The sequence below is a fragment of the Gobio gobio genome (assembly GCF_949357685.1).
Source record: "Gobio gobio genome assembly, chromosome: 1".
Classification (NCBI taxonomy): Eukaryota; Metazoa; Chordata; class Actinopteri; order Cypriniformes; family Gobionidae; genus Gobio; species Gobio gobio.
In genome coordinates, this window is record NC_137097.1 from 55,232,506 (window position 1) to 55,256,439 (window position 23,934).

General features: G+C 38.3%; 1 protein-coding gene across 4 annotated transcripts in view; it reads right to left on the reverse strand.

Moving 5' to 3' along the window:
- Nucleotides 1-23,934, reverse strand: part of septin9a (septin 9a) — a 100,579-nt gene that overhangs the window by 66,436 nt on the left and 10,209 nt on the right. For 2 of the 4 annotated variants that reach the window (XM_079825300.1, XM_079825303.1), the window contains exon 2: nt 20,066-20,143. In XM_079825300.1, coding sequence (XP_079681426.1) covers nt 20,066-20,143 — 78 coding nt within the window. Of the gene's footprint in view, nt 1-8,420; nt 8,801-16,762; nt 17,357-20,065; nt 20,144-23,934 lie in introns of those variants that run through there. The other 2 variants (XM_079825302.1, XM_079825301.1) reach the window with 2 other exon arrangements.

A 23,934-nucleotide genomic window follows, 5' to 3' on the forward strand; every position in this document is an offset into this window, starting at 1 on the left:
ATTCAGTGTAAAATGATTGTGAATGGGTGTTAAACAGGAAGAGATATTGCCAGTCTTGTTCCTTTTAGTCCAGGCACTAATATGCTTGGCACAGCATGCTATATAGAAGTACATATGAATCATAATAGTTTGATATATAACAGGATTAATTGCTGTCCTCAAGTTCTGTCCTCAAACAACCTTTTCATGCACACAGGCAGGAAGTGAATGATTACAGACAGATTTTATTGTGTAGTCCATTATCATCGCTCTGCGCTTTTATACTACATAAAATACAGTATTAAAACCATATACAGTCCACTACAGCCAAACCAAGCACGTGATCTCTTACATAAGAATATTCTTCTCAGTGTGGTGCATGTGCATTTTTGACAGGGTAAGCTGGCTAGACATATTTGATGAGAGCTCCAATGGTGTCTGACTTTGAAAAACAAACCTCCGTCTATCTGTGGTTTCAGAAACTATTTAAAGCATCTAAAAGATCCAGATCGCAAAACACACTGAAATACCTGCATCAAATACATGTAAGAAAATCCATTCCTGTAAAGGTGAATGGCATTTTTACATTTTCTCAAGATTTTCATATGCGCTTTCAATACTCAGTGCAATACTCATTCCCATGTGAACAGTGGACTTTCTTTCACTTTTTGCAAGGTTGCTTGCAAGGTCTTGGTGGTTGCTATGCAGTTGCTAAGGTGTTCTAAATCATAATTGGTGCATTTCTATACAATTGCTAAGATGTTCTAGGTAGCATCAAAGACTTTAGGAATACGGTGCACTCAGATTACTTATGAATGGGAGAAAGTGCAATGGCCAATATGGCGAAAAAGCCCCGCCTTCTAAATTAAAGAGCCAATCGTTGAGTAGTAAGATGCCATTCGAATCTTAGCAGTGTTGCCAGATTGCGCAGGTAAAAATGGGCTTGGGCGGGTGAACATAATTATCACAGTCCCATCTTCCCAGCCAGAAAAAAGACTTTAGTAGCAGCTCAACCCCATTCTGCCAGAGAATGAGAGGTGTTTGAGGTATGTGCCGACAAAAACAACAGGATACAAACAGATAGTGTAATTCTGCTGTAATGATATGTTTGGCCTTGCTGATCTGCGAGAGTTGGGAGCCGTGTAAAGCAGCCTCGGGCTGTGGTGGGAAATGGACTGCACAAAAAAAACATAAGAGCCTCTCTCTCTCTCTCTCTCTCTCTCTCTCTCTCTCTCTCTCTCTCTCTCTCTCTCTCTCTCTCTCTCTTCCACAGTACACACAGCTGCAGCTTTGAGTAAACACGTACATACAAACTCACACAGATGCGTTTGCTCTCACACAACCCTATGCTCAAACACATGCACATCTATGGAAGCAAGAGTTTTGTTTGGTTGTATGTATCTACTCATCAATTAGTTGTCCAGAAAATATCTACAGGTTGACGTTTACCTCAATACACAGTGGCGGTTCAACAGTCTTGTCTGTTTCAGGCAAGTCCAGGTGAGAGACAAACATCTACCTATCTTCATTGCCAGATTCAACATGGTGCAAAAGTCATGTCCCACTCGCAAGCCTCCGGGTAACAGTTGATTAGTTTCAGGGCGGTTTGCAAGAAGTTTGGCTTCTAACACTCAAAATGAACTTCATCTCAAATGTCCGCAGCACCCGCCTGGTTTGCTTGTAACTTGATGCTCTGGATTCACATTATTTTCACTTAATTCCAGGTTACAGGTAAATTTGCAAAACTATAGCCATGCAGCTACAATTTGACTTACAATAGTTGATGGAGATGTATAGAAAAAGTGCGACTGAAGTCATGTGATTCACGACTAGATGATTACCTAATTGACCTATCGGTAAGCCCCTCCAATCGAACACAGATGAGCCAATGGCAGTTGAGTATCAGTCGCGCTGGGACCGGAACTCGGACATCTTTAGGTTTCAGCGACATAGAGAAACATTGGAAAATCCAAAGCTGTCATCGGTTTGATGGTGTTTATGCTACAAAAATGGTAAAACGTCGTGCCTGAGGTACTGCAACACTGATTCCAGGCATCCTGAGAGGATTTTCTGGTTGTCATACTCTCATTAAGTTATTATTAAAGTTAGTAATTCCCTGCTAACGTACAAATCGACTAACTATAACTAACTGTTCTCATGCAACGGTGTAGGTCAGAAACACGAAGGTCTACATTTCAGTGCATCTCTCCATATTATTAAACTGATTAAATGTGAATTTATGTAATCGTACCCTGCGGTACAGGAACAGTGTTGATCCTGGATGTTATCATCTGCAATCATAACAAGAGGCTTCTCCCGTTTGCATTGAGATCTGTAAACCATCGCTTCCAAATTAATCTCTCCCCATATTTATTTTATTCCCATTTTATTTCTGCGAGTTTAGATACGTTTAAAGGTCTACATTATCTGTCTTATAAGCTTATACGCTACATGCTGTGTCCAAAAACATCTTGGGATAAGGTTTTCACATTGACAGCTGTACATTGTAAGATATAGCAACTCTGTTTGTTTGTCCGAGTTAGCAACAGTAACTAAGGGGGGCGGGGCTTACCGATAGGTCAATTGGAACATCCCTTAGGCTAGATGGATGGTCTGAGATGGTCATTAGCTGGTCGGTTGCAGCAACAAACCAACTACCAGCTGGTCATACCATTTTAAAGGAATTGTTCACCCAAATATGGAAATGATCTCTTTTACTCACCTTCATGTGGTCATGTTCTTCCATGGAACATATAAGAAATTATTTTGATAAATGTCTCAGTTGTCCATACAATAGAAGTCAATGGGCATCAAAACCAACATTCTTTAAAATAACTTATTTTATTTTCCACAGAATAAAGAATAAAGAAAGTCGTAAAGGGTTTGGAACAAGAGGGTGGGGTTATTAAAGACAGAATTTTCATTTTTAGGTGAACTATCCCTTTAAGACAACCAAGCTTTTTTTTTTAAAAAAACATGGTGACTGGTTAACCAGCTACTGACCAGTTAAAACCAGCTACCAAATTAAACTTTTTATTCCATCTGGGTAATCAGCTAGTCAATAAGTTGACTATAATGCAACCCCTAGCCCTGGGGCACGTTCAAAGCTCAAACCGGTGCGCAACGTTTTGCTACGGTTTCCGGTTGAACGTCATGTTTCCTGGAAACGGTGTGTAACGGTGAGCAACGGGTTTGAGATGCGTTTTTTCTCGTTTGGTGGGCGTGTCAAATATGTCAGTCCAATCAGCAGCAACATGTATATAAACCACGCAGTATTAAAGAGACAGCTCACACAATGGGTCCAAGTAAAGATGTTTACAAATGTGTCCGCTGCAGCTGGGTATTCACAACAATTGAAGATATTAGAAGACATGATTGTCGTAAGAGTTTTATATATATATATATATATATATATATATATATATATATATATATATATATATATATATATATATATATATATATATATATATATATATATATATATATATATATATAATCAACATGATGATGTATTCATTTATATATTTAGCTTCATTGCAAGGCAAGTTTATTTATATACCAAATTTCATAAATGGTAATTGCTTGACATAAAGTGAGAAAGAAAATACAAGCTATTAAAAAAGTAAGAACTAGAAATAAAATTATTTAATTTAGAATTGATTACCAGGAGATAAAAAAGTTAAATAAATGTGATTGGGGTGTTGTCATTTATTCTGGACGGCAAGGGAAGTGATTGCATGTATTTTGCAGTATTAAACACGTATTTATATCGATTTTATCAGGCTCTGAAAATTCCTCAAAAAGAACACAAAGAATGGCCTTCTCGGCTGCCATAGTTACAACTCTTGCGTCAACAGAACAGGGTGTTCAACGCAGCACTGTTTCCGTTTAAAAAACGTTTTGTCTGGGCTGAACGCAGCCCTGGTTTCACAGACGGGGTTTAGATTAAGCCAGGATTGGGCCTTATTAATTCAATTTAAGTGGCTTTAATAAACATGCCCAAGGAAAAAAAACATTACTGGTGTGCATCTTGAGACAAAACGATGGCAGTGAAATATTTAAAGATATTTGAAGTTGATTTCAATGAAAACAGCTCAAACATGTATTTTAGTCTGGGACTAGTTTACCTTGGCTGTGAAACCAGAAGCAAACTTATAGTGACTGTTGGTGAGTGTGATTGTGGAAGTGTGTTTGCACTATAATACAGCAAAAATGATCACAATACTGGGGAAAAAGGTATGACCATGCAAGCTGATATAACACAACTGTTGTCGGTACACTCTCTTTCTCATGCGCCTCTTTTTCTCCCTGTTTTTATAAACTTCCCCTGTCTCTATTTTAACTCCCTCACTAGACTGTTTATCCCCCAGACATTTACTCGAAATGATCATGCAGTGTTTTTGGAGAAACTTTCTTGCGTTAAACTGAGGTAAACCAATGCTCGTAACCCATTCACATATAGGCCTACTGCAGCTTAGCAAGGGTTAACTTCAGGCATATTATGATAAGCTAGAGGGCATAAGGTTTCATAAATGAGAACTTTTAATATCCTCTCAGTTAGATAACTATAAACTTGAGTCATGTGACTGCTCACCGTGACATATGCACATAGCACGTTTCCAGGGAGTATATTAATATGTTTTTACTTCAAAAGTGGAGCTATGAATTTCAGAAGTTATGAGCTTCATTTATTAAGCCCATTTCCTTGTGCGGAGGCCAGCACTGAATAAAGGGAAGTCATTTATTGCTTCGTTCCCAACCTCATGCCTTCCCTGAAAGACTGAAAACACCATTAGGCTGTAGATGACGTGACGTCAATGGCAGGAGACACTGCAAGCAGATAGCATCTCACTGGTTTGCTCTGGGAGCCGCTAACCTGCTGAGAAGACTAGCATTGCTAGTGTAGCATATTAGGGTGACCAAACGTCCTATTTGGGCACCAAGTCCTGTCCTGGCCCTAATATAACAATTTTCTATCCATACAGAGGGTGCATACTTTAAATGTATTGAAATTAATAAAGAATCTTTGAGTAAACTTCGAGTATCATTTGAGTATCTCATTGCCGGGCCGAGTGTCCTGGTTTTCGGTAATCAAAATATGGTCACCCTAGCATATGCTGAGCACAGATTTCCATTCTTTCTCTTTTTTTGTGAGCTATCTTTAACAAAAAGAGCATGCATCACCAGCTAAGTTTTGAAAACTATGCTATTTCATCTGCTAGACCAGCCAGGAAAGTAATGCTGGTCTAAAGGAAATTTTAACCGTACTAATAGGATTTCCCTATCTTCATGTGCAAGTTACCACAGAATTGATAAGCATTTGCTTGTTTATTTATTAACTGAAGCTAATGGACTTTGTTAATATAGCAGTGAGACGCGTTTCCCAACGTTGCACAAAACCACACTATAAAGTGCATACTTCTCTTTATAGTGTGGTCAGTCCTGCCTTTACGTTCTGCAAATAGCCATGCTTGATGATGAATTTAGAGACAAGATTTAGCTTTACATGCAACAACATGAAAGTGGTTTGGTCGCAGTATAATGTGAGTGCTTTTTTCCTGTGAATCTGTTAGCAATGTGTCCCAGTCTGAAATAGTCATCATGTGTCCCTGAAATGACCAAAAGCTGCCCATTTAGGTCATCCAGAGCACTCTGCAATCCAGCAGGATTCATTTAGAGACACATAAATACTTGGCTGGTCTAGAATTGTCGTTGTCTGAGAACAAACACATAAACAACAAATATGTTTCTATCAATCATCCAAGCACTCTCGCTCCAGTGTTTACTTATGAATGACACTGAATGTGTCTGAATTGGTTTAGTCTCAGCCTGAGACCGCTGACAGACTGTTGCATAACGCAAACAAAACTGGAAAATACTTTCCAGTTTTAAAAAGCTCTAATCCAGTTTGCTGGCTTTGAAGCAAGTGACTAAATATCCCGAAGCAGAACAGGATATCCTGTTATTATTCAATCAATAATTTGTTTGTTTGTTTAGTTGCATTTATTTTGACTTGGTTTTTTTTCTTTTTCTGTAAACGAAAAAAAAAAATTCTTACCATTTGCTAAGACTGCTGCACATTTATTTACATTACGCTTTTTTCATACCAGTCTATTTCAGATAACTCCCTTAACGGCACATAAAAACAAAATAAACTGGTTTGTCGCTTTACATAATTTATTCGAGATTCACAATTTATTAGAACCAATGTTACATTTCTTTTTATTTTAAATTGTTCAATTGTTTATGCTCACTATTTTTACATTTATATTACCTTTGCTGTCATCTAACACTCTCTTAAATTATTATTTTTAAAACATTAAAGGGGAGTTCTAATGCTATTTCATGCGTTCTGACTTATTTACACTGTTAAAGAGTTGAATTATCATTCTATGATGGAGTATTTCTGTGCTAAATACACTCAATTCAAATAAGTTTCGGAAAGTTTTTTTTCAGAGTATTGCCCTGTATGACGTCATAAAGGGCGGAATTCCTTGAATGGGTACTTCTCCCGGATGAGCGTGCGCACATCAACCCGAGCAAGAGCAAGAGCCCGCCCATCAACGAGCTTTGTTCGGGTTACGAAAGCTGCCTGCAACGCTGTCATTTTGTTTTTAGACCACGAAATCACTAAAGAAGTGTGTTTCTGGTTGTGAGGGAAAGATAACTTTGTTCAGCCTCCAAAATAACCCAGCGTTAAGGAAACAGTGGATGCAGTTTGTTTTTCTGGAGCAACAACAGAGTTCTGCAAGTGTGTTTGTTCCCGGGTAGTGAGTGAAACTGTATCAAATGTCTGTGTTCTATTGGCAGTCAAAATAAGTGAGTATAATTAAAGTGCATATAATGTAAACAACACAAACGTATAGGGAATCGAAAGTTATCCAGGGATAATGCCATAATGTATTGTGTGTGTGTGTGTGTGTGTGTGTGTGTGTGTGTGTGTGTGTGTGTGTGTGTGTGTGTGTGTGTGTGTGTGTGTGTGTGTGTGTGTGTGTGTCATAGGTGCACGCGACTCTTTAGCTCCACTGCACATCTCCACGAGTTTGGCTGTTTTCGGAAAGAATCTGTACAGCGTATCTGTCTTTTATAAATATGATAAAACTAAAGACTCTTCAGAGATATGAAGGATGCAATACTACTCTATAGGTATACTCAAGATTAACATGATATGTGTGTGTTATTATGTAGCCTAATCATTTATTAACTCTGTTAATATTTAGCAAATCTCAAAATTAATATCCTATTGTACAAATAGAATATGATTAGAATTATAAATTCACTTTTAAAACGATTTATTTTAGTTTCTAGTGTTTTATTTTTCATTTATTTAGACAAAATAGTATAGAATTTTAATATCAGCCAATTATTATCAGCCATAACATATTTAACGGCTTATCAGTATCGCCCAGAATGTCCCCTGTCTTAGAAGGTTCTAGGCCACAAAAAGCTGCAATGTGGCTAATTTTGTCAAACGTCTGGCTTTGTCAAAAACACAACTCTAAATCGAGAACTCTACGTCTGGCAAACCCTCCATTTTTTCAGCACCCGCAGAATTCAGCCCTCTCTGTGAGTCTGTACGTTTTAGCTCAAAGCCAGAACACGCTGTCTGCCTCTTTTTCAGTCTGTCTCTCATTCATTCACTCCTTCAGACAAAAGCATCTCTTTCTGTCTGAGACAAAGTGTATATCCATGAAGAAGCAGCCAGGTGCACGGCTAAAGCCTCTCATCTAGGTGAGCCAGGTCATCGGCTTACTTATGAAGACCCCCTGCCCTGACCCGACCCGACCCGCATGCCATTCCTCGTCCTCTAACCTCCCGATATTTGTCTCAAAACGCATTCTGTGATGGCACTGAAAAAGCCAGACAAGTGGGAATGCGCCTTGTCTTTGAGAGGCGTGTGCGTTTGTCAGGGTCTCTCGCAGCTGGATGAGAGGTGTTGAGAGAGGACAAGTGAGAAGAAAGGGGGAAGGGGGGATGACAGAGCAAATCAATGCCAGGAGCATGGCGATGAGAAAATGAAAGACAGAAACAGAGACATGAAGTTCGAGGAGGTGGGCAGGACGAACGGCCAGGTGTGATCCTCATAGCCGCAGTCAGTGCGCTGATGGTTAGTGTTGCTTTTCGTGTTAGTGCAGTGCGGACGTTTCCTGTCATGCATGACCGTTTGTGTGTACAGCACACAGAAAAGAGTGAATAGCACATACTGTGTATGACAAATATGCACACAGAGCTGTAGACAACCACATGACCTGCGTGACACAAACACAGCACACTCAGCTATAGAAACACAGACTCCAGCTTCACATGACCATTCACACTTTATAGTAACGATTCAAATGAATAGATCTATTTCAAATGTTTTGTACTCAACTCAATGTTTTCTTTTTAAAATGCGAGAGAATCCTATAAAAAAATAGATTAAAAAAATGAACACAAACCTTCAAAGTCTGAGATTATTCCCTCCAAATGCGGATTGACAGTGGAATCAGACATTTTGAAGCTGAATCTGCGGGATCAAAGCAACCTTTCCCAGTAAGGCGAAACTCTCACAGACTTTGTGCTCACCAGCTCCCAAACAAATCCCAAATTAGGAGGTAACAGGGGGAGGAAAAAAAAAAAGAGAAAGCGATCAGAGCAGTCCCCAGATCCAAGCCCACGACTTTCTTAAAGGACCAACTAAGTTTTTCCCACTTCCTCCAGCTCTCTGAACGCAGCAGACCTCAGAATGAGAAACTGATGACAACCCCCCACCCCCTCTCGCTCTCTTTCACTCTCTCATTCCTGCCCTCTCTCCTCCCTCTCTCACTCTGACCGAGCTGCTTGGCTTCTAACGTGAGTTATTTGAGTGAACGCTCAAATTGAACTTTCCAACACGCCCCCGTACACCCTGAAAAGGGGCTCTTTTGCAATCCTAAAAGAGATAATGTGAGTATTTTTAGATGAAACTTATTCAGATTGTGTGACGCGGGTGGAAGAGCTCGGTCTGTGCGAGAAGTGGAGGTACATATTTCATCAGAATCCCTGAGGAGAGCACGCCTGCGCTTGCGGCTTCCCCAGTAGTTTCCTAAATTTGAGCACACATCTATTGCCTGAGGCCACCAGCGCTCCCGTATAGCGGAGAGGAGGACCGGTTGAGGCCACAAGGTGTCATAAATCAGTGACCTCATCTTTAACTCGGACTCCATCAGGGATACATTTCTGCCCACACCTTCTGCCGAACCACACGCACATATTTTAATTTCATCCAGACATCAACGGATCTGTTTGTGCACTGGCTACCAAGTTGAAAAGCTGGTTATGTTTACAGATTCGATCTGCTAACTGCAGACATGGCGCTGTATGACTGGTTTGTTGGGGGGGTTGTTGCATCTCCCAGAAGTAAATATCTCTGTGTTTGTAAGATGACTGATGGGAAACACCATTAGATGGTGGGTTACATGTTTCACTGAGGCCTGAAGTGTCATGGGCCAGAGCCTGCAAAAACAGAAAAGTCAAGCTGTATGTGACTAATCATACAGCAGATTTCACAGTTCTTCAGGCATGTCTAATGCAAACACCAGGCCTTCTGTTTACAGACTTGCAAACACACTATATACACACCACACAAATCCGGTAGGGGAGAAGACGACGAGATGCTGCTAAATGTATAGGAACAATCTGCAAAGTTTCAGGGGGAGACATGGTATTAATCTTGTCAGCCTAACTCATGAATATTAATAAGATAAAGTACTATACAATCAGAAGTCCCCATTTGCTTATTCAGAAAGACTATTCAATATAAGTGAGCATAATTCATTTTCTCCTGAAGTTCTGAAGTTATATTCCGTATTTAACAATTACGCTATACTGTAGTCAGTCCTTTTGTAGCTAAATAGTAAATATTTTTGATTTCAGTAAGATTTTAAAATGAATTAAAATGATCATAAGTGTTAGTAAAGACATTTATAATGACACAAACCAATTCAATTTCAAATAATTGCTGTTCTTTTGAACTTTCTATTCATCAAAGAATCCTGAAAAAAAAAATGCATCAGTTTGCACATTTTTAAAAAAAATTAAGCAGCAGAAACACAACTGATTATTATTATTGATAATAATAGTAAATGTTACACGATCATGACAAATCAACATATGATTTCTGAAGGATCATGCGACTGGATTAATAGCTGCCGAAGAACCTGGATTAATAGCAGTTTTCCATCACAGGAATAAATTACATTTTAGAATATATTATTATAGAATTGTAATAAAACACATTTTTAAAACATTTTGGCTATGTAATTTAACTGTAATCTGTCACACACACAACTCTATACAACTCACGCACCATCATACACTCCAAAATTCCCAGAACTGGTCATTCATAAAATAAAAAAGAGAAGTATAACCACTAGATGTCGCTATAACACACAAAATATGCGAAAACAATTGTGGAATTTGACACTCGTCTGACAATTCTAGCACCTCTTGCATGCAAAAATTGAAATGAAATAATTAACACTGGCAAGACTTCTTCTTCAAATGGTGAGATACCACATGCTATAGGCTATTATGGAGAGCATGGAGAGCTGTACCAGGCTGAGAGAGGCTTCTGTAAACACATTCTGTCTGAAGCCATAACTCATTTCATACTGACATACCAGAGAGAGAGATATCACTGACACTAGAAAATGTAAACAATCACTTCAGTATTAGCTTCCATTTAGGTGGGACCTGTAAGTGGCATGTGATCCATGTTGCATTTGTGTTGCTAATTCTCCTGATGTGTATAAATTGTCTGTTGAACTCTGATATCAGGAGCAAAGTAGAGCTACAGTGTCCTTTTCCTCCTCCCTGAGCCTCTGCATGTTTACACACTGCCTCAGATCACCAGTCAGGCTATCTGCATTGCCGTCGTCTCCCAGGACCCCATAACCCACTCCAGCAGCAGAACATCTGGAGAGAGTCCCTAACACCCAGACTGCAAGGGAGTTCACTCAGATTTACTCTTTCAGTGTGTTTCTTTGTCAGGTGAGTGTAGAAAAGCAGGCGCAGTAGAATGTGCCTTTAACATTTGTTCCCGAAAGACACTGGAATCTGGCTAGAAGCATCATGCCACGTGCCTCCTCAGATTTTTGAGATAAAAGTGAATTTATATTTAGATGTTGTTTTGAAAAAGGCTGAGTTCCTGAGACACCAGCAGCTTCAATTTTTTTTATAGTTGTGCTTTTTATAGTTAATTTGTTGGAAAGAAACGTTTCTTAATAAGCCTTTATCTGAGCAAGTTCTTCTGTGCTCTAAATCACTCACAAATCTTTTGATAATTAATTATTTTTTTTTTTTTTCAGTTTTCACAAAATATTATTTTGCAAGACATTGCACAATATCCCTCTTCAAATATATTTCTTCCTCCCCATATTGCATGAGAACTGAGACTAATAATGTGGAACAACTTCTTTAAGTAGGTTTTACAGTTGCCTAAGAAGGGGAACTAAATTGAGGAAATTAAGCTTATCAAACAAAATTAGTTTTTTTGAGCATCTAAAAATGCAGAAAGCTTTCTGTGATAGGAACAGTAGGTTTAGGGGTAGGGTTAGTTTAAGGGGATATAATATATAGTTTGTTTAGTATAAAAAACATTACGTCTATGGAGAGTCCCCACAAAGATCGCGCGCGCATGTGTGTGTGTGTGTGTGTGTGTGTGTGTGCAGGTATATGTGGTTTATGAGGACATTATAATGACATGGGGGTTACAACATAAACATGGTTAATGAAGACACTTCCTGTGTCCTCGTAAACAAAATGTCTTAAAAACATACTAAACGTTTTTTTTTCTTTCTTTCTTTTGGAAAACAGAAGAAAAAAAATTCTGTTAGGGGTATGGTAAGTGTAGGGAGATATACAGTTTGTACATAATGCCGCCTATGGAGAGTCCCAGTAAACCTCATATACAAGTAACCCATGTTTGTGTGTGCTGTGTGTATAAAAAAGTCCTTAAATACTATTTTACTATTTAATAATTTTTTTTTAAATAAATATGTAATACTATTATAAATATGTAATACTATTATAATGGGTTGCGATTTAAACCCATCATCACATGTCCCCACTCAAAAAATAAATCAAATTCAATAAAAAAAAAAAAATTGTTGTCCACTGAATTGTAAGCGCCTTAGTTTAACAGCTCACTTCACAGCCTGAAGGTGCTACCTTCACAAGATATTGTTTGCATGTAAACAGGAAGGCCGTTTTCACTTTAAACATGCACACACCAAAGGGGTCCTGCTGATGGTTCTTTTTCCTTTAATTTACAAGTTTCTGTCTCATCTTGTTTTGGCCTTATGTGAAGGAGTTTTATACAGTACATGATGTTTTATACATGTGAGGCCCTGGTGATAACCCCTGCTCTTTTAGCTGATGTTGACATGAGAAGAGAGGTTGTTAGGCCTTAAGGATTTAACACCCTTGGTATATTTAGTTTCAAGGAATAAATAACAAGATTAAATGATATTATATATTGATGTAGTAATATATCATCTGCTATATGCTGTTCAAATGCTGGGTCAGCAGCTGACTGTACTGAGTGAGAAGTGTTTATCTTAAAGGTGCGGTAATGCCACACACCTGAATATGGGCAACAGGATATGATGTCATGCTCTAGGGCTCCTAAATTTAATAAATGCTAAAAATATTCAAACTCAAAAATATGGAAGCCCATTTCAGCCGCACAAGGGGAAAAAATCATGCCATGGTAAATCTTAATTATGACATACAAAGTCAAAATGATCACATGGAAAGTCATAATTCTGACTTTTTAATCTTTTTAATCTTTAATCTTTTTTTGACTGTCATAATTATGACAAACTAATCAGAATTTCGACTTTGTAATTAGGATGACCAAAAAAAGATGATTGTGTTTTATGTGGTGGAAATGGGCTTCCATACAAAATGAGTGCAGGAGAACCCACTCCACTTAATCCACAAAAGTCCCTCAAGGAGCATCTCCGGGCAAGCGTGCCTTGGACCAGGGTAGTGAGTAAGGCACGCCAGGTCCAAAAAGGGTGTCAAAATTGTGCCTTTAGGGGTACAACAGCTTGTCAGCTTAATCTTAACCTTTTTTTACTCCTAAAAGGTGCATATTAGTAACTTAGAGTACAAATAGGTACCTTAAGGTATTACTATGAGCCTTTTTGTAGTAAAAAGGGTACAAATACAGTATGTCCTTTATACTGCCCCAGCGCAAGCCCCTCTGCCCCCAAAAGTAACATTTTGACATCCTTTTTCTCTGTGTGCAGGAACTAAAAGAAACAAAATAGAATATCAAAATAAGAGTCCTGAGGCATTATTTTAAAACTACATTGGACAGAGTTTTGCTGCCAGTGTAAAACACATTTGATTATGTCTCTAAGTGCAAATTCAGGACAAAGTTATTATTTGGAGTAATTAAAATGTGGGATTCAATCTTGATTTCCTGTTAGCCATTTAGCAGACACCGTTGGTTGTATGCAAGTAAAATAAATGAGCACAGGCAATTTTTGGATTTAAATTATAATTAATTTGAGTCATCTCTGGAAAGTGTTTATATAGTCCTGCAAAAACATGAAAATAAGTGAAAAAGGGGGAGATAATTCACAAAAAGAATAAAGTTGACAAACTTAAGAGTCACAGAACATGTTCAGTGAGTCTACACAGTAAGAGTTACAGTTCCTGGACAAGACTAGACCTGATACCATCCCTCGAAAGGATCAATCACATCATCATATTTCATTGTTTGTATGACTTATGAATGACTTATGAACCCTGCCATTCTTTATTGTTCAAATGATTTTTGTTTTCCATTCTCATTCTATCATTTCTTTTAGCTTTCATGAGTAAAATATAAAAGAGAGGAAGCCATAAAGCTCAGCTGTATGAAGCATGATGAAGTTAAAATTTGTAAAAGAGTGGGTTTGACTACTGCATTTTTTAAGTTTTGAGGAAGTGGCGAGTGTGTGGCGACTGGCGAGTGTGGACATGTATTTAAGGAATCATTTACTGTTATATGCTGTGAGAACACTGCATTGTGGACAGCCCTCACTACTTCCCATCATCACACATTGGGTTCAGTGTAAACATGATTTATTTCATTTGACACAAATGAAAACGAGACTACAGTCTGAAGTATCAGAAAGGGTTAAGAAACAGGTATCAGGTTATGAAAATTTTATGTGACTGAAGACCCTAAGATTGTTAATATAGTGTTAAGATAGTGTTCATCCCTCACAGGTTCATTCTTGCATTATCTCATTATCTATTACTCGCCTCTCTCTCTCTCTCTCTCTCTCTCTCTCTCTCTCTCTCTCTCTCTCTCTCTCTCTCTCTCTCTCTCTCTCTCTATCCATCTACACATCACTGATTCAATGTTCTAAATAATTTTTTTCATTCAGCTCTGCTTATACCACTTACTAGCTTTCCATTAACAAAAAGTATTACCACAGCTCGACAAAATAAAAATATAATATGCAGATAAATGTATAGTCACTATAATTTTCAATATTATATAGATTTACTCAAGTATGGTTTCTGTAAACTTTTTTATGGTGTGTTCGTCATGTTAAGCGGTAAATCTCAAAAGACAAAACAAAAGGCTAACAAGATAAAATCAATTATTATTATGACAATTCATTTGGGTAAAGTTTGGCTTGGGTACAGTGACAGAATCTTTTCGAAAAAAGATTAATCCTTCGAAATTAGGTACATTTGTTAAACAAAAGTGATCAAATATAAAATATTACCTTTTAAACCCATTAATTCACTGTAACCTTTTGTAAACATTTGCATGTTGCAAGTTCCTTCACAACAAGTCATTAAAGGGTTAATTCACCCAAAAATGAAAATTCTGTCATTAATTACTTACCCTCTTGTCGTTCAACACCCGTAAGATGTTGTAATTTGCACTCACAAGACCCATAAAAGGCGTTAAAGGCCATAAAGACCTTGTTACAAAGTCCATCTCACTACAGTGGTTCTACAATCATTTTATGAAGCGACGAGAATAGTTTTTGTGTGCAAACAAAAAATCTAAATAGAGACTTTATTCAACTTTATTCTGGGCCTCAGACGTGAACTCACCACGACGCATGCGCGAGAATATGACGTCGAGCACAGTTCGGGCATCCATGAAATGCACACTTTAGCACCATTTTGAGCACTACGCCAAGACCTAAAGCACAATCAATGTAGAATACAGTGCGTCTTCCTCTGCTTGTAAACAAAGCTCCTCGCTTTCGAGTCATGATGTGTCAGAACGCCAGCTCTACTCTCGCGCATGCGTCGTGGTGCTTTGTGAGTTCACGTCTGAGGCCCGGAATAAAGTTTAATAAAATCGCCACTTTTATTTTTTTGTTTGCGCATAAAAACTATTCTCGCCGCTTCATAAAATTATTGTAGAACAACTGTATAGTGAGATGGACTTTGTAACAACATCTTTAGTGCCTTTTATGGGTCTTGTGAGTGCAAAATACATTGCGGCCAATGGAGGCCTTTCTGAGCCATCGGATTTCAACAAAAATATCATAATTTGTGTTCCAAAGATGAACAAAGGTCTTACGGGTGTCGGACGACATGAAGGTAAGTAATTAATGACAGAATTTTCATTTTTGGGTGAACTAACCCTTTAAATCGCTCTCCAAAACCTTCACCCTCTTTGCTCCTCTCTGGTGGAAAGAGCTGCCAACCTCTGTCTGATCTGCACAACTTTCAAAAAGCAGCTAAAGACACACTTCGTCCGCAAGCACTTACTATTTCACAACCTTAAACAAGGGTACTTAAATACTAACACACACAATTATTTTCTTCATTGCATTTCACCTCTGCTCTAGCTTACTTTCTAGTCTAGCTTGCTAAAAAGAAAACCTGCAATTTTACACCATAAATATTCTTGGCTCTGTGACGAATTGCTTACTTCCTCTATTGTATGTTGCTTTGGATATAAGCATCTGCTAAAATGCATACATGTAAAATGTTTTTGATGCTGTTAATACATTATTAATGTAAATTTCTATATGTGTGCTAACCACATTTCACGTACAAATACACATACAGTAATTACTAATAAGATCTTGCCGATTTGTTGCTTTTCTCTTCCACAGTTTCTGCCAAATCCATTACAGACCCACCTGGACTGATGGCTAACTATCTAAAAAGTTATCTGGGACTTGCACCGTGAGATCATAAGGGTCATTCCTCATATATTTATCCTGGCACTGGCTCTCACTCAGGGCACCAGGTGTGTCAACTCAGATAAAGGCCGGTATTATATACTGTATTAACTTTTGAATGTGTTGCACAGTGCTGTTTTTTTCTGCCTGCCAGATCCTCTAAGAGTCCCTCACACATTTACAAAAAGCCTGTGTGCTGACAGTGCAGAGCACAACACAGCACTGATACAGAGCGTTTCATCCACACACACACACAGCTCTCTTTATTGACTGTTGTCATAGCCTGATGAGCGGGTTCCCTCTTCCAGTCAAAGCCTATGGAAAATCCAGCTCTGTCAACGGAAAATCTTACAAATGCAAATTGCTCTGCAGCACCAACACCACCAGGGACAAAAGTGGTATCGCGTAAATGCTTTGTCTGGTACAAAGTCAAATTTGATCCAATTTTAACCACAAAATGTGTCTCAGATCCCAGCTTAAGCCACAAACACAGGACCACTGCCATAAGAATCTTACAGAGCAATGGAAAAGAGCGGAAACAGACTTCAGCGTGTGAGAATCTCTTTGGGTCGCGTCCCAGTGGTGGCGCGTCATTCTCTTACCTGCGATTTTGTCCCCCTCCATGGCTAAGCGCACACCCTCCTCTGCCACATGTAGCTCCTCCAGACTTTTTTTGTTGGACTTCCTGTTTCTCTCCCAGCGCAGCAACACTTTCTCCTCCTTGTTTGCTTTCCCTCACTCTCCTTTGGCTTTTCCCTCCCTCTCTCTCTCTCCTCTCTCTTTAACTCTACCCCAATCTTCTTGGTTTAATGTCTTCCGTGTGCCGTAATAATGAGCGGATGCAGAATTACGGCATACCCATGTGCTGATCATATGTAGCGTTCTTGCTTTTTTGCATTTACTATGTGTCCGTCTCTCTCGGAGTCTCTCTCTTTCTGCGTCCTCTGACACTGAGGCAGCATTGTGTGCAAGATGGAAACCCAAGGCCATGTGATATGAGCATTTCGTCCCAAAATATCTCCTCTCGGCGGCTTGAGGAATCCTGGACTGCCCTCTGATTTTTTTTCACGAGAGAAAGGTCGAGGAGATAGATGTGACTGACATCACACCCCTGTGATGGAAAACAAACATCTGAACACTGACTCAGACCGTAGACAAACATTTTCATACGCTGCCTGCCGCTCCTAATTTCAAGTACGGCCAAGACACACAACGCAGATTCCTTCGTTTTTCTTTGTGTTGCTCAACGAGAGCAAATGCAGACCTCTGTTTGAAAGCATTTGGAGTCAGGATGATGTGTCTTTGTTCAGAGGAAGTGGGAATGACCTTTGGCTTTCCTTTCTGGGGGGTTGCAGAGTCGTCTGGCAAGCAGGCAGCTGGGAGACGAGCATAAATACTATACTATACTATAAAAGCATAATAGCAAGAAATACAAGGGCCCAGATCTGGCTCCCCATAGCATAAATATATAGATCAATTGTATCAATTATATTCATATATTATATGCATGTGTATAATACAGAAAAGAAAGCAAACGCAAAATAGAATTGATTAACAAATGCCAGTATGTTGAGTTGACAGATATATTGTGCTTGTAGCCTGGTACTTTGTAAAGCATTCACAAGCAAGTCCTCTTAACACAGGAACAATACTGCCTCTATGAGAGAATTTATAGATCTACACCCACTGCCAGACTCACAGCCTTAAATTCCCAAACACATGACATTTCATAGACCTCAAAGAGAGTTTGTGTCACAGTCTTACTGTGGCAACAGACTTTGCTAGCAACATACAACACCCTCTAGTCCACTCGGAAGAGCTAACAGATCAATAATGCTGTTTAAAAGACTCAGAAATGTGGTCAAAAGTGATCACTATAATTGATCGGTAAATAATTGAAAGTAATACTGTAGTTACAGAATTATTATATGTATTTCCGTATTTTCCGACCTGAGAAGTATGACCCATGAAATCATGAAATGGCCTTCAACAATTACTAAACAAACTGCAAAATGCAGTGTTTTCATATATTTTAAGCTTAAAATAATAATGATAACCATTATTATTATTATTACTCAATACGGTCAAAGATGTTTATCACAGTGTGTGCTTTAAATACAGTTTCAGGGACTTCTGGTATCTTATACACACATACACACACAAACAATAGCCAAATATCTCCTGTTTTAAGGACACATTGAGACTCAGTGACGCCAAGATATACTTTTTAATCAACAACATGTCATGTTTGTTGAGTGCATCATTTTTTTTTATTAGTATTTGAGTTATGCTGCTCTAAAATTTTATTTTATGTTGTCTCGTGGCTTACATACATTAGCAACACCAACAAAAAACAACAACAATAACAACACATGCACATACCAGTAACCACACATACTGACGCACGCACAGTTTGGGGAGATCTGTTTTATGTTTTGTGTAAGAGTAAAGCTGAGGTTTAAAATGTAAGACTATCTGGACAGCACACAAACAAAATTAGCTTTAATTAGCATTCTTTCTCTTGTGTGCGTCATTCATGAGCATGTGTTTATGTGTATGTTTTGTTTGTGAAGTCTGTCAGGCAGATCTCTGGATCTTCAACCAGCCCCCATATGCAGACGTGCTGACATTGCAAAAGCAGCCTGCGCTTCCCGCTGAGAGAGGATGCTTCAGTGGTGAGATATCACAAACACACACACGCACGCACGCACACACACACACACACACACACACAGGCATGCAAGGTGTGAACCCTCACGCAGCAACATATGTTCAAAGATACAGCAATCCACGAATATAAACATCGGATATCATTTGCTCTGTCCACAGCAAGAGAATGCTTCCTGAAACACAGCAATAGATGCACAACAACTGCTCTTTGTGGTTTTCTCGCTCTCTGGATATATATATATATATATATATATATATATATATCCTTCTTACAAAGAAACAACTCGAATAGACAGCTGCTTTAACCACTGCCAACCAAACACATGCACACACACATTTAAAAGCTGAATTACGCTTTACAAGAACACATTTAGGTCAGTATGACTCTAAAACACTGATTCTTCAAGATCCATATTATACTGGACGTTAAGTGGAAAAGATGAATTAAGATCTATTCTCTCTCTCTTTCTCTCTCTCTCTCTCTCTCTCTGTGTGTTTGTATGCAATGTTGCTACTCAAGGCTTCTCAAACTACAACTAACCTTGAATATTTTACTTTTAAAAAAGCACAAAAAAACTCATAAAAACGGATTATGAGTGTCAAACTAAATGCTTTACAAGTCATGACAGATTTCCATTAACTGCAGTCTATCTCTGAGCACACGATGAACAGCTGTTTTTAAGTTACAAGCATTGCCAATCATAATTCCTAATGTCCAATGCAGCAGACGCTTTTACCATTGCATACAGTATACTAAATAAAAATACAAAATATTATTATTAATATTAGTAGTAATATTCATTATCTAATATCTATTCATATAAATGAATAACATTAACATAACATGAACAACCTGGCTTTCAAATGTCTTTTAAATTTCAATAATTTTAAAGATTTTCATCAGCCAATGATTCACCACACAAAACAAACATATGTTCAGCATAAAGCATGTTTATCCTTGCTGCAAACCCTTTCACATGTAGTCTGGATCTTATTTGTCCATGGCATCTGCCTAATTTAGCTGCTTCCTCCGCAGTACTGTACAGTATAATTGGACGCAGAGCATTTGAGATCATCAACAACAGCTAACAATACATAATTATATGGTAAGTTGAATTTTATTATTTTTCCCTCCTGTCCAAGACCCTATCAGATCAGATCTGTGACCCATTTTTTGGTGAAATCTATCACTATAATGCACAACAGCAAACCCGTGCGTGAATGTGAACACTTACCAGTGCCAGTACCAGTCGGACTTGTTGCCTCTCCTCTCTCTGGCCTCCTCAGCCTGCCACTGGTGGACCTCGCAATGCCTGTCAGCACAAAAGACATCATATAAATACGTATCAGAATGACCTGCTTAGGAGGAAGGATATACAGTAGAGGAAGATGTAATGGACAGTGTCCAGAAGAAATGGAGTAGAGGAAAGCAGATGTGTTGGGAACAGACATCAGAGCAATGAAGCTCGGCCCACTCTATTAAGGGCTGCATGTGTCTGTAAACTCAAGTCAGATGGTTCACAAACACAGAGACGGATCAAACGCTGCTGTCTTTTGAAATCTGCACTGGCAGGATTGAAGTCGGCATGAAATGTTATTTGCGATAGTCTTTTCCTCTTTATGACGGATATCCGAGTGAAATGGCTTCTCGGACAAGAAAAAATGTAGGGTGGGACTTGCGAAAGTTATTTTGATTTAAGATTATGAGGGCATGAATTTTAAAGAAATTAATGATGATGTGAACCGATAAATCATTTATAATAAATACTGCGATATTTCATAAAAAAATAAGAATTGTACATTTTGATTTCATGGTGATTTTAAAGGGATAGTTCACCCCAAAATGAAAATTAGCCCATAATTTACTCACCCTCAAGTCATCCTAGGTGTAAATGACATTCTTCTTTCAGACTAATAAAATCGGAGTTATATTACAAAATTCCAGGCTAATCCAAGCATTAGAATTGCAGTAATAGTTGCTCTGTTTTTGAAGCGGCTCTGGGGTGTTAATAAAGGCCTTCTGAAGCGAATCGATGTGTTTGTGTAAGAAGAATATCCATATTTAAAACTTCATAAAGTAAACTTTTGGCCGACCGCCTGTTCAATTTATGGAAAATTGTTGAAAGTTCCCCTACCGATCGAAAGACTAACGCGACCAGTTAGGCTCGTCATGACGTCACGTACGCATTTTGAGTTTCACTTTCAACATTCAACACTTTTCCACGGAAGGCGGTCGGCCGAAAGTTTACTTGGTAAAGTTTTAAATATGGATATTTTTCTTACACAAACGCATCGATTCGCTTCAGAAGGCCTTTATTAACACCCCGGAGCCGTGTGGAGCATGTTATTTGACGGACAGATGCACTTTTTATGGACTTCAAAAACAGAGCAACTATTACTCCAATTCTAATGCTTGGATTAGCCTGGACTTTTGTAATATAACTCGTATTTTATTCGTCTGAAAGAAGAATGTTATATACACCTAGGATGACTTGAGGGTGAGTAAATTATGGGATAATTTTCATTTTTGGGTGAACTATCCCTTTAAGTATCGGACGTTGTACAAAAAAGTGCTTCAATTTTGAGTTTTGCTAAGTGCCAGTGTTTATAACTCAGAGATACAGAGATGACTCAAAAGGTCAAACTGTAAAGGGCAAACACGTTTGCGCCGGTTTGAACTGTAATGTAGGTCATGCTGTATGTCTTCGATGTGCAATACTGAATATGTGATCATTTTAAAGAGCAATCAAACAAGCTGCATGGAAAGATTTAAATACACAAATGCCTTTCAATAAGTGGGCCCATCATAAAAGAACATGTCCAGATGACATTTAACCTCAAAATCAAAATAAATAATTAAATAAAACTTTTTTACTTTTATGATAAGTACATTGTAACTACTAATTCATATAACCAGAATGCATAAGAGTCTTATTCTCATTACTTTAATTGTGGTAGCATTTGTTGTAATGACTTTACTTTATGCTGACTGTAATAAAACGTATTCTGTTAAAGTTATTTAAATGAGAACTATGCATCCAAAAAAAACACATACACACACACACATTACAGTTTTGGGTTAATTGCCATGAAAATAATAATAATCACACTGTAAGAACACAGAATATTATAACACAAGTAAAAAAAAACACAAGCCTTTATTTAAGTATTATTTTCCGAAAATGATTGAAAGGGTTTGACGCAATTGGCAGCTTTCTCAGAATTTATCACTGAGAGACACCACAGTTTAAATCCGTGAGAGGGTAAGTTCTTACAGGTCCGATTTTTTGTTGATACCAAGAAGTCTGTGACCAAGAAAAAGCTAAGATGTGTTGAATGTGTGAATTTCCCATGTGCCGCTGACACAGGAAACAATGAACTCTACGCTAGTCTCTACAAGCAAAACAATTACTGTGGCTCACAGGTGATGAGGCACTAATTCGTTTCCATTCAGATGTGCAGGTTTATTCATCGTTTCTGGCAAATCCCTGCCTGAGACTCTTTCCTGAAACTCTGTGGTGAGTCGCTGAGTCAGTTAGCTCTTCTTGTAGAGGAATCTGTCTATCTCTGTTGTTGAACATTTTTTCACCAATAAAAAATCAGCAGGCAAATCTGTTAAAGACTGATCAGAAATTTCTTGGCACATGCGTCACAGATATGACAAAATGCTACGGTAGAGATGGGGACATTAGCTTTAATAACGCATCACTCTTGTGCAAGTCTAACAGATAGGCTTCTTCAGAGAAACAGTGCCCTCGTTCTGTTCATCCACCACTACGTCGCTGGTTCAGATTAAATCAGTCAAGCCCAGAAACTGTCATTCAATGCTTTAGTATACCAGCAGGCTAGACCACCTGACCTTTTCTAATGTATCACCTGCTCTTTGGGTTAATTTTGGGTTCAACTTTCATGCATTTGGATACTGTAATGAATTAGTTAGTCATTTGTTTTCTCACATGCATAACAAAGATAACTTTGCAACTGTTTTTCCTGTCAAGCCCTCTGAGGCCCTATTCAGCAAGTCTAAAGAAAAAAGCATAATGGTGTTGAAAAGCAACAGGCCACAAAGTACAGGAAATATCAAACAATGAAGGTAAAAAGGCTGAGTAACAGAAATTATGTACCAGGTATACAATGTATATCAAGTAACACTGAATTAAAAACTGCCTTCAGGGTGAAGCTGACAATTTTCATGTCATGAAGGGGCTGAAAATGTCCTCCGTGTTACTGACACACTACAGAGATAAGAAAGGGTGAGATCATTTGGGTTGTTTTCTGTGTAAATATGAGGGGTCCCTGCGCATAACATTGGGACATGACTAAACAGGCCAGCATTGCCAAATACATACGCTCAAATGTGTGTTACATGGAATATGGCTTACAACTGTAATTAATTTTTTATATTTGATATGTATATATGATTTTACTTATGTCTACAAGTATAAAACATAAATCAAATTCTTATATGTAGCTGCTATCTCTACTGCTAATTGTCTATTCAAACATTGCATGTTTAGACATCCTGTTTCACAATCATAAAGAACATGGAATAAAAATACCCACTGCAAGTGTAAAATGCCCTTTGTTTCCTCTATAGACCAGTACTCTAATTAAACCAGACACATCAAGAAAGAACAGGAAGAAATGTATAAATACAGTGTGAGCAGCTCTGCACAGAGTAAACAGATGTCTTAGTGAGAGAGACATGTTTAATACAAGCTTTAAAGCTTAAAGTCAGCATGAATCGGAAGTTGTGATAGTCTTTTCCTCTCTATTATGGCTGACATCCAAGTGAAACGGCTGTGATGTCATGTGAGAGGCAGGTTGTCCAGCCCTCACGCCAGTAAAAAGTCATCAGAGAAGAGATGTCACTGCAAGAGGGAGGGGCATTTATTTTGATTATAGATTTGAGGGCACGTGAATTTGAAAAAAACATTTACATGGATATATCATTTTTAATATTTGCGGCAATATTCCATAAAAATAGGATGTAATCGCTGTAAATCTGTTTTTAAACATCACGACCAGCCTGGCACATGACGACGACATGTGACAGGGACAGTAGGTAATCTTTAACTCCTCTCTCCTGATTCTCTTAGCCGTA